General features: G+C 42.6%; 1 protein-coding gene across 2 annotated transcripts; it reads right to left on the bottom strand.

Moving 5' to 3' along the window:
- Window positions 1-620: 620 nt before the first annotated feature.
- On the bottom strand, window positions 621-9900 carry neu1 (neuraminidase 1). Of its 2 annotated transcripts, XM_030120502.1 has the most exons (7): window positions 9668-9900; window positions 9135-9324; window positions 7305-7567; window positions 2958-3140; window positions 2537-2756; window positions 886-1116; window positions 621-811 (listed from the first exon to the last, which is right to left on the bottom strand). In XM_030120502.1, exons 1-6 carry the CDS (start codon window positions 9752-9754, stop codon window positions 893-895), a joined length of 1167 nt encoding a protein of 388 aa, XP_029976362.1. In that variant the 5' UTR covers window positions 9755-9900; the 3' UTR covers window positions 621-811; window positions 886-892. The 2 variants fall into 2 exon arrangements, with proteins under 2 accessions (XP_029976362.1, XP_029976361.1); XM_030120501.1 differs by having other exon boundaries at window positions 630-1116; window positions 9668-9898.
- Window positions 9901-11771: the final 1871 nt, after the last annotated feature.

The raw sequence follows: 11771 nt of genomic DNA, 5'->3' as shown, positions 1-11771 counted from the left end.
TGAACTGAACTACAACAGTTGTTTCTCTCAAACCACTCGGGACACATTCAGCTGCATCTTCTTAACAGTATAACTTTCACACTTTGTTTTTATGCAGGCATAAATCAGCATGAATTTGTAATCCACTTGCATTTCCACTAAAGGCAGAAAAACAGTGACAATGAATTAAATAAAAAAAACAATAATAAAACAACTCAATTATAATTACAAGCTCAGGCTAGTGCATGATTTTGAAGTAGGCCACTTCAGTATAAAATGAGATTATTGCAGTAAACAGAGCATCTGTCGGGCCATTTCTTAAAGATAATCTATGGCAGAGGTGCTTAAAATTAGTCATTTAGGATTTCATCATTATAAAATAAAAAAAGAAAGAAAAGAAAAAGAGAATATTCACATGTCAGTACAGCAGCTAGAAACTTGTGTATTTGGTTCGTAAAATGCTTTTTTAAACATATGTTTGTATATATATATATATATATACACACACACACACACACACACACACACACATATATATATATATATATATATATATATATATATATATATATATATATATATATATATAATCTTTCCTAATTTTTATTGTTTGCCAGTGAGGAATCTAACATGATGAGCTGTTATTTGGCAAAGACTGATTATGATAAATTGAAGACTTTTTCAGCAAAACAGAGTGCGGCACACTCATGACTCAACTGTAATCCTCGAAAATTGTTAAATTAGCTCTAATCTTTTTTTTTTTTTTTTTTTTTCATCCTGAGAAAGTCGTTGGCGTCGACAGCTTGTCTACTTTTCCCTTTATGGTTTGAGTCTGGGAGACAAAATGGATTAAATCAAAACCATAAATACACTAAAATTCATTGAATGCATTCATCAGCTGCTCACCTCTCACTCACACCTTCCCACCATACAGGTGGATCTTGGCGAACGAGATGGTCTCGAAATAATCCTTCTTGCCCTTTTCATAGATGACGAATATGTACTTCCGGTCTTCTGCAGAGCCGCTGTTCAGCGTCGTGATGCACGAGTAGCCGCTCGGCCCGGGCCAAATCTGAAGCGCCTTGTTCTCCCAAGACTTGCCGTCCGTCAGTGACCATCGTAACGTCAGGTTGACTCCTGTGGGGGAGAAAGGAAGTGAAGTTTCCACAGCTCAAGGGACATTTCCGGGTCATTTTAACCTGCTGTATTTATTCCTTCGTGGCTCCGACGGGTCGCCCTGACCGCCCAGTCTTGGGGGAGAGTTGTGAAAATGAGCTCGGTCTGTCTTTGGATTCAAGCTGACTTCTCAGGTTCCACCGATATAATCACTATTTTGCCTGATATGTCACTCTTTTCTCAAAGTCAGCTGCACACAAACGAATTAAATCAGTTCCTGTAACTTTTAGCAGTGAACACTCTACTGGAGACGGTTTTCCAAACTCATATATAAATGCTCTGCTTTTCTCCTCTTGTTCTAACTTTCATGTTACAAATAAAGGCATCAAAGGTTCCAGAGCCTTTCTCCTTGGACCCTCTGATACTAATTTCTTTACCTCTGAAAATAATCTGGATTTTCACTCTCTTCCTTTTTCCAACCATCGGTGTGAACGACACTTCAGAAGACCAGAGATAGATTCACGTACAACTGATGGAATGGTTTGAAAACGCTTTTTTTGAATAGTACTTTGTCTATAAATACCCAAACTGATCCCCTACAACTGAAGAAAAGACACAGTGGTCCAGAAAATGAGTATATGTATATGACCATACCAAGCTGTTACAAGTAAAAAAAAAAAATTTAAAATTAAAAAAATATAAATTTGTGGAAGCCTTTAAAAGTAAAGCCCCAGGCAGTTTCCCAGGTTTACCTTTGTTTCTAAATAAAGAAATGTGTGTTTTGGGGATTTTCTTTTTCCACATACAGGAATATAATATCGTCACACTCTTTGAATCTCCTCTGTATTCTTTGTGTGTCTTTAAGAGGGTGTTGGACCTTAAGAACTATTCAAGTATCAAGCTGATCAGCCTAAATCCAATCCAAATCCAAACCCAACCATCCATCCATCCACCCTGATCAGCCACCAGTCCTGAAAACAGGTCCGCGTACAGCAAAACTAGGCTGGCGATGCTGTTCATCACGACCCACAAACGGAGGTTCTTAAATTGCTCAGATAGTAGCTGTTACTGTCCTGCCAACTGTCCTGTAATTCTATGCATCTCACAGTCTGACTGCAGCTACAACCTGCAGCTCTCAACCAAACCGTGAACATCAGCAGGAAATGATCAGCGTCACGCTGGTGCTGCAACCAAACTCCAGACCACAACCACACTTTTCTTCTCCTCTTCTTTCTTTTTCTTCCTGTGCAGAAATGCCAGCAGAAGACTTCGGCTCTGTCATGGTGACGTACAGGATGCTGTGTGGTTGTTTCACTGGAAGAAAGGCTTCGTCGGGCTGCTAGCAGACGTTCGCCGCCGCCGCCTCACCCCCCCCCACCCTCTGACCAGTGGGGGGTTCGTACTATGCATTGGTGTCGGTTCCTCGTGTGTGCGTTCTTACGGTGTTCCTCGCTGGAGGGGTTGGTGAAGTAGAGCACTCCCTCCTTCTGCAGGGCTCCGGCCGCCACCACGGGGTCCACCAGCGTGTAGTCAAAGTAAAGGTTGTCCACGGGCAGGGTCTCGCCGGCGTCGAGGCTGCGCACCACGATGCGACACCGGCAGTGGTACCGGTTCTGGTTCCGCACGTTGATGACGATGCTGCCGTCCAACATCTCCATAGGCTGCAGGGGCACAAGCACAAAGGAGACAGCGGCTGAGCGGAAGCAACCACTCTCAATATTAAATGCTCCAAAAGATCCTCATGTGCCACAAATTATCTTATTTTGAAGTAACTGCTTCTATCCAGTGATGCAGAAATAAAAACTTCACCCACTATTTGTAGTAATGTGATGAACGTGACCGTCGTGCGGCAGCAAACACACCTGACACTCATCAGGGCTGAAGTCCAGCGCTCTCTTGTTCTGGTTGTAGGGGATGCTTTTCAGCGCCGCACCGTTTTCCCACTTCTCTCCGTGGTCGTCGCTGTAGATGCAGAAAACGCCGTCACCCGCGATCGTCCCGTGCCCGCAGACGATCAGCCTCCCTTTCTTTGGCTCAATACGCTTCTGCAGTGCAGAAAAGACAAACACATTTGCAATCCACACAGAAAGATGACAACTACAGTGTTTTTTTTCTTGTTTAATTAAAAAAAAAAAAAAAAATGGGAAAATGTATTGCATAAAAGTGAAACTAAAAATCTCGTTTCTATCATGATTTCTGACAAAAAAGGCAGTAAAATAGGGTTCAAAAGTACACATAATACTAAAATCAACACAAGCGTCTTAGGAAATCCGTCCATTAAATTTCATTTTCATTAATAGTTCTGGATCTGCTGAAATCCCACAGATGGTTCAGATCTATAAAAAGTGGCAGGGCTGCCCACAGACATAATGGCTCATCGCGGCTGATCGGACAACAGGGGAGGATAAGCAGCTAATTTGCACAATCCCAGCTTCCGCTTTCATTATATAATGACCCTGCCAGCCATGTGAATGAAATGGATTGACAGAGCTCCTTCAACCGGGCCAAAAAAAAAAAAGCTTTGCAGTAAAGACAGAAAATACTACTTCAAAATTCAGGAGCAGGTTCAGCAGGAATCAGGTCGGGGATTGTGGTTTATGTTTAAAAAACACACTGACATGTCCCAACGGCTGCCACGGCTCCAAATTATATTACGTGATATGATTTAATTCTTACATTGAATCAAATAAAGTTGATAATCACTTTGATAAGCACTGTTACAACACTATCTTTATTTTAAGTTGGAAATTGGAATATCTTTAACTATAATAAATTCAGAATCTCTGCAAAGTATGGGGATGGGGACTGCATGTGCACGAGGACCGACGCTCACCTGAGTGTGTGATCTGAATGACACAAGTATTAGTTACAGCTAAACTCATACTTTAGTCTGATGCCATGATTGGAGGGGAAACATAGCCACAGGTCTGTACGAAATAAAAAATGTTTTCAACTACTTATCGCTGCTTTATTTTACAGGGGTCGATACAGCGAGTCAACCCAACGTAGTTCACCCAGCTAGCTTTCACACCAGCAGGATTCAATCTCTGACTCAATCTCTGGCTTTTAAAGCGTTTTCTACCTTTAAACGATGACAAAAATTCCAATGAATTGGAAAAACACACCATAACAGTGAACTGACTTTGATTTAATGTGTTTCTATAGTTTTAAAGCAGGGATCAACGACCTTTCTTTAATCAACTACTTCACAAGGTTCTCCATAACATTAATGTCAACTTCTTTACCTGACTAATTAATGTTTCAAATGATTACCTCAGTCAAGGAGGTTATGTAATCACTTCGGTTTGTTAGTTTGTTGGTTGGTTTGTCGGTTGGTTGGTTGGTTGGTTGCTTGGTCTGTTAGCAACATTACGGGAAAAGTTATGGACAGAGTGCAAAGAAACTTTGTGGAAAGGTGGCCCTTGGGCTAACTTAGAATCCATTAAATTTTGGTGATGAATTTTTTTAAAGGATCCTTTATCATTGAAAGATAGGGCAGTCTTTGACATGCCGTATTTTCCGCACTATTAAGCGCACGTAAAAACCTGTAATTTTCTAAAAACCCAACAGAGCGCCTTATAATTCGATGCGCCTTTTTTGTGGGAATTACGGTAATCAACCTGATCACATGAGCCAACAACCCCTGCTCACTTTTAGCTAAGCTAGCCAGTTCAAACAGAACGGCAAACATGAAGCTTCAGGCACATTATCCGCCTCTAACCTGTCAGTCACCATAATCACACAACTGTCCTCCAGTCTTCCAACCGGGGAGCGCGGGGCGCGGCTGCACAGCCGCCCGACGTGGGGTTTATAGTTGCCACGGCCCCAAGCCAAGTCGGCCCCGATCAACTCGACCCCAGACTCGCGTGACAACAATGCTTGTTTTCGTTGGTTGTTGCGCTATTCCTTCACTTTTTTGATTGACAGGCTTGTGTGTGATTCATCGCGGTTCCACAGCGGCGATCGCCTCGTAAACCACACCCGCCCACTCCTCATCCACATTTGGATTTGTAGCTGGGCTTAGTCCGGATAGGAGCCCATGGAAACTTCTTGCAGGGGGGTCAGTTACACCTCTGACTGACAGCGCACTTCAGCCAATCAAGCGCTTCAAAACAAATACGTCATCAAAATGCATTAGCTTCTCTAAGGGTTAGCATTAGCTCATTAGCTCTAGCTTCCTTACATGCAAAGACATGCGAAAACGTCTTTTCCTATTAGAAACTCACCGAGCGCAGACTCTTGCTCTTGCTTGATTGTTGTAATGCTTGGTATTTTGGCTATAACTTTACTTATTGTAGCTTTCAGACGATGGTTAAAGTTGAAGTCCTGAATCTCCGCTACGCGCAGCAATAGCGTCACTTCCGGTCTAGCCACCGGAACTCGCCAAAAAAATTTGAAAAACAAAAAGCGGCAACGCTGATTGGCTCTGTCATTTCACGACCGAGTGAAATCCCCTTCTATGGGCTCCTACCCAGACTCAGCCCATCTCCAAAATCCAAACGCGGATGAGGAGTGGGCGGGTCTGGTTTACGAGGCAACAGCAGCGGCGCACCAGACAAATTTACCAGTAATTTTTTTTCAGTTACTTGGGACCGAGTTGGTCGAGGGCTGAGTTGATCCGGAGTCGGGGCCGTCGGGGCCGTCAGGGTCGAGTTGATCAGGGGCCGACTTGGCTTGGGACCGGTGAGGTCAGGGCCGACTTGGATTGGGGCTGTGGCAACTATAAACCCCCGCCGGGACGCCGGGAGCGGCTGGCCGGCTGCGGCTGAGCTGTCGGTGGGGGACTTCACTCATATCAGGAGGCCACAAGGCCTCCGCAGCTGGCTGGACCCCGGTGATCAAGCGAGACCAGTCGTGGCCGTGCTCTGAGCTGCATATCCGTGAAGAGGAGCGATCCTCAGTCAAACTCGCTTTGATATGTCGCTTTACTCACACATTTCAACCAAGAATGTAACCACCTAGATCGCCAATATGTATTTCGTTCATACTATTCTATACATCCTATATGTGCCTTAAAATGCGGTGTGCCCCATATATGAACATTTTTTTAATAAAAGCCATTCAATGACTGTGCACCTATTAATCCAGTGAGCCTTATAGTGCGGAAAATACGGTAGTTGGGCATAACTCGACAATAAATGACAAGGGAGCTCAGCAAAAAATTACAGTGTAAGTTATTCAATGACTCTAAGAGATATCATCAGCTGCTGATCCAGATCACGTAAGTATTCCGGATACCAGGATCCAGAACACACAAAAATAGGGGGATTCCGGAGTGTCAGTCACCGTGAGGCAACATATTGAGATACAAACATGCAACAAACAGCTTTGTCTCATACATTGTTTGTGTTGGGGAGAAATAAAATGTTTTTTTTTTTATTATATATGGTGTTCTTATTGTTGTTGGTGACTGATTTGAGCTGTGGCGGAGGTCTGCGCTGTCTGAGGCCCTGTCCACACGGAGCCAAAACGGTCATATTTTACAAAACGAGTTGCGTAAAGACGGAGTCAGCAAAAAAAAAAAAAAAAAAAAAAAGCGTCCACATTAGTGAACTGAAGACGCATGTAAACACTGTAATACATATGCCAAGCCCACTGGCGGCGCTGCAGTGCAATAATAGTTGGGTAGTGCGCAGCGCTGCATTCACGTTCTGCTCCTTTTACGAGGTTGTTCAAGGAGGACATGGTGTGCGCAGTTCTCCAGCAACTCTTGCTGCTCACGGTGGTGGTGTAGCAGACGGAGATTCTGCATCAATAGCCATAAAAGCGAAGTGAGTGTCTGAAGCACGTACACGATACTGTAGAGCGCCATTGTTGTTGTGGTTCTGTCGGACTTCCGCGCATGCGTCCTGTTGTAGAGGCGGGGTGATGACGCAATCCTCTCAATAAATATATGCGGCAAAGGCGTAACAGCAGAGACGTCTCAGGCGCGTCTTCAGATTTTTCCACTCTGGGACCCGGCTTCAAACTTTGCTGTTTTCAGAGCCATGTGACGCTGGCTCCGTGTGGACGATGGGTGACTTAGTACAAACATTTGTGCGGATTTGTCTGGGCTTGGCTCCGTGTGGACAGGGCCTGAGTGCCAAATTCTAGTTCTGCTTGTTCTGGTTAAAGACTTCAAAACATGTTTATGCACCATGTTGGCTCCTCCTGGTTTAATGGATCATCTGGGTCTCCTCACACGTCAATATTCCGTCTCTCGCTCTCACCTGGATGCCCAATCCCGGCCCGGGACAGAAACTCTTGACTCCGAGATGCTCAGAAAGGTTTTTGGGCACGCTCCAGGTGACGCCATCGTCTATGCTCTTCACCATCATGGTGCTGGGCGGCTCACACTGGTAGTCGTAGAAGCAGATGGAGTAGATCAGAATGACAAAGCCCATCTCCTCGTCCACCACCACAGAGCCCAGGTTCAGGCCGTTCGCCTGGGTCCCGTCGTCCACGATAAAGGTGGTCTTGGACCAGCTGACTCCTGGAGGGGCCGCAGAAGAAGGCGGACTTGTAAAACCTGTCACCTTCTCCACACTGGACTCTGTGACCTTTTTATTCCTGTCCTGTCCCTGGTGACAGGATCTGGTCTCTACACTCAGTCATAATAATCATTAAAAAAACTAATCCAAGATCAGGGTCTTGCATGCGGATCACGTGGCAGGCAGAATTTTAGATACTCCTGCAGATTTGTGAGAGTCTAATAAAGCACAAAGTCAAATCAGTTTATGCATTTCGAGATGTGATCAAAGTGAAAGAATATATGCTCATCACAGAAAGGAGATGGTTTTTCAGCAATTCATTAAAATCTGCAGCACAAAGCATTTTGAAAAATGGCAAAATGTTGAAAATTAATTCATGATTATTCATAAAATTCAACAACTTTTGTGTAAATAGATCTACAGTGTTAAAGGGATACTTCAACATTTTGGCAAATTGGCTCATTTAGCGCAATTCCTTAGTCATTTCGAACAGCATACTTACTTTTTTTTGTGAGGGCGAGCTGTTGTTTATTCAGAGGTGAGTCAGGACGGACACAATGGAAGTGAGTGGTGTTTTTGGTTCCCCTCGTCAAACTCATCAAATACAAAATCCGACAACCCCAAAACACTCTGGTGGACACGTTATAATCCGCACATTCACTACGCTGTGGAACACCAACAAATAATATTGTAGCGTTACGACACTGAGGCAAATACTGGGAACTACTTTTTCTTTTGAAATCACTACGCCCAGACGCCATGCTTATTAAGTAGTTCTGTCTTAGCAATCTTCGCTTAAACAACTCAATCTCGTAATTTTGCATTAATATTTCACAGCGTGGTGAATGTGCGGTGTCCGTCCCGAAAACCTTCCCCGACTCACCTCTGAATAAACAACAGCTCGCCCTCATAAAAAAAAGTAAGTATGCTGTTCGAAATGACTGAAGAATTGCGCTAAATGGGCCAATTTGCCAAAATGTTGAAGTGTCCCTTTAAATAATGCTCTTTCCTATTTGAACTAGAACAACAAGGCTCATATGCTTTCAGTCGAATGTGTTACAATCAAGACCAGATTTGATTGTCTGTGGCCCTGAAACTGTCAGTTACTCAAATGAGTGTGTGTGTGTGTGTGTGTGTGTGTGTGTGTGTGTGTGTGTGTGTGTGTGTGTGTGTGTGTGTGTGTGTTTTGTATTACCACTGGTATCAATAGCTGTTTGTATTGCATGTGTTTTATTATCTCTATTTCGGAAAAAAACACAAATCTAAGGAACAAGGTTTCGTCTGAAAAACTGAATGTGAGCATTGTAAGTGAGGGAAGTTGTCTTATAATCGGAGTCATTTTATATTTACAGCTTTTCAGTTTATATGAATCACGAGAGTTGGATGATGATTTCAAAAAAAGGCACAGAAGGAGAAAAGTGCCGATTCCCACAACTGATTTAGATGTAAACACTCTGAAATTAGAGCTAAAATCTGCATTGTGTAAAATATGCAATGACCTAACCCAATATTTTTGCGTGCTGGCTTTATTTTATGAATGTGTTAGTGTCTGCATCAGCTGGTCCCTGCCTTTGTCAGTGGATCGTCGCACTGCGATGAACTTTGCCCCAACATCACTGGCTGAGGCCTTCCTGCCCTCTGCGAAGGCCAGCAGGCTCCCTTTAGGGGTGAAGCTGAGCAGTGGGATCCTGAAGGTGTTGACGTGGCCCTGGGCTCCTCCCACCCACAGCAGCTGCTCCTGGTACACCAGGGGGTCGAGCTGACACAGACAGGGAAGAGGAGATAAGACAGGCTGGCTGAGGGAAGTCGATCTGGTTTGGGAAGGACCAGAGTGCAGCAGGAGTCAGGTTGCAGTCAGGTGATCCTCCTTTCTGCAGGTAACGACTGAGGCGACGGACACACCAAACCTGGACAACAAAACTACACAAACACGAGCAGGTCACACCTGTCTGTGAACTTTAGACACATTACAATGCTTTCATTGCTGACCAGGAAGATTAAAACGAGTTAAAAGTTAAAGAAATGTTCAAACTTTACAGAAATCAAGTGTGCAAAATCTCGCTCAGCTGCTGCATCCATTCGCATAGTTCTGTTCCGAGTACCTGTAAACTGGTCTGGACACACACACCGGGACACAACACGGCGGACAGCAGCGCGCAGAGCACAGAAACACGGACTCCGGTTCCCATGTTCGAGCCTGAAAGGTTCCCTTGACTCCAAAGACGACAAGGTTTAAAAAAAAATAAAAAATAAAAAAATAAAAAAGGAGAGAAAGTAAAACAAAGAGTCCGAATAAAAACACGGAAGAGCTCCTCTCAACTCGTTCACATCACGAAGCAGAAGCTTTGTGGCTCGGAAAGTCATATGACCGTCTGACAGAGGTCACGTGACCAGTGACGACTTCCAGAACAACACGTCTTTTTAGAGTCTACAAAATTAAAATTCATTTAAAGAGTACTAATTGGTCAAATACATGTCAAATCATATAAAAAAAAAACACTTAAAGATACAAAAAATACACTCAATTATCGAATTATTGTTCTCCACCGGGAAGGGACTCTTGACGATTCAAAAATAAGAATGAGTTAAAACAAAACGATTCAGACTACTCAAAGTTCAAAGATAACCATCAAACAAAATCAATGAACAGCCAAGTAAAAAAAACAGCTGAAACAATCAAATCAATCTGATATCTTATTTCTATGTTGATTACTCATGTATTGATGGAATGTACATATTATAATAGTGTTTATGACATTTTAATTCAGTCTTTTTTTTTATTAACGCTTTGTAGGACAGGTATATGAATATTTTATCAGTGTTATCAGGATCAATTTGACTTAAGGATACACAGATCTAAGGAATCTGACTGTATTTCGGGGCCAGTGTGGCTGTAAACTTTTACACATCAATTGAAGTCTGAGGACTCTTGGGACCATTCCAGGGTTCATGTATGTGTTTTGTGAACACTAAAGGACACTGTAGCGTTACTACAAAGAAAATGGACCTGACATCGAGAAAAAAAGTGGAACGTTAAAAAAAAATGTCAACACCACAGAACATGTGAACATTTTTTGTTGTTGTTGTATTTAAATAGATCACTTATTACGTCTTTAGCTTTGTCTTTTTAGGGAGGGGATAACATGCAGAAAGGGTGTGAAGCCAGATATTGGCAAGAAAACAGAATGCATGAGACACAGGGGAGTTCAATAACAGATTTACAGACTATACACTATAGTATAACAATGCACGGATAACAATCCGTCATCGTATGTGATGAGCACAGCTAAGTTAAATGGCCCAATATGGGTGCATGGTTTTGAAATCAGGATTGTTGCAAAAAAGGTTTGTATTTGTGAAGGGGAAAAAAAAAACTTCATTTGCAAACATCTTGCAAACGCTTGTAATACCAAGTCTTGCCACGAGATGGCGCATGAGCTCCGTGGTGCAGAAAAACCAGGAGTCCAGCTCCAATTTTTTTTTTTTTTTTTTTCATCCTGTCATAGTCAAATCCTGAGGTTGGTGTTTAGAACATCACAAAAGTCACAACACTACATGCTAACCCGCTGTGGCGAAGCTAATACAAAGAACTGAATGGAAGTTGTTCTACAGCCAAGACCGAGACCAATTTTCTTTTATATAGTTTGTTTGTTGTTTTTTTTTTTTTAATTTTCCAAATATGTCATGGAAAGTCAAACCATATCTGGAAGTCATTCCACACACTGTTGTGGGTAAAAAAGTTATTTGTAACATGTGGACATGGAGAGAAAGAACACGACCTCCAATTTTAAAAATGGACTATTCATTGATTACAGTATGTGATTACATTACAATGTTAACAATAAATAACATACAGCTGTAATGGTAAACATTTCTCCTCAAAATTTCACAAAATTTAAGGTCTGTTTTGTCAGCAGTGATAACAAATATTATTAGCCTCAACTTTACAAGCTAGTTGAAGCTAGGAACAGTCCTCTGACAACATTCTCCATAGACTGGATGTTGCGGCGATTCTTTTGTCCCAAGGTCCAGTGTCCCAAACAAACAAGGAATCACCTTTTGAGGAGGAGGTCTCGACTCGCAGATTCCAATAAGCACTCGCGGAGATATTTCTTAAACTCAAAGTTCCAGATTTATTAAACAAACCAAAATGATCTCTGTGGTTGACTCAAATCAAAATATAACAAAACAAATCAAATCTTTCTA

This window comes from Salarias fasciatus, chromosome 22 (genome assembly GCF_902148845.1).
Source record: "Salarias fasciatus chromosome 22, fSalaFa1.1, whole genome shotgun sequence".
NCBI lineage: Eukaryota > Metazoa > Chordata > Actinopteri > Blenniiformes > Blenniidae > Salarias > Salarias fasciatus.
This window is presented reverse-complemented; position numbering and strand designations above follow the sequence as displayed.

Coding starts and splice junctions, on each gene's coding strand:
- neu1 (XM_030120502.1), bottom strand. CDS start 9,754: ATGGGAACCGGAGTCCGTGTTTCTGTGCTCTGCGCGCTGCTGTCCGCC. Junction 7,568..9,134: donor GCGACGATCCACTGACAAAG/GCAGGGACCAGC, acceptor CGGCCCCTCCAG/GAGTCAGCTGGTCCAAGACC. Junction 1,117..2,536: donor CCCCTCCAGCGAGGAACACC/GTAAGAACGCAC, acceptor TCTCCCCCACAG/GAGTCAACCTGACGTTACGA.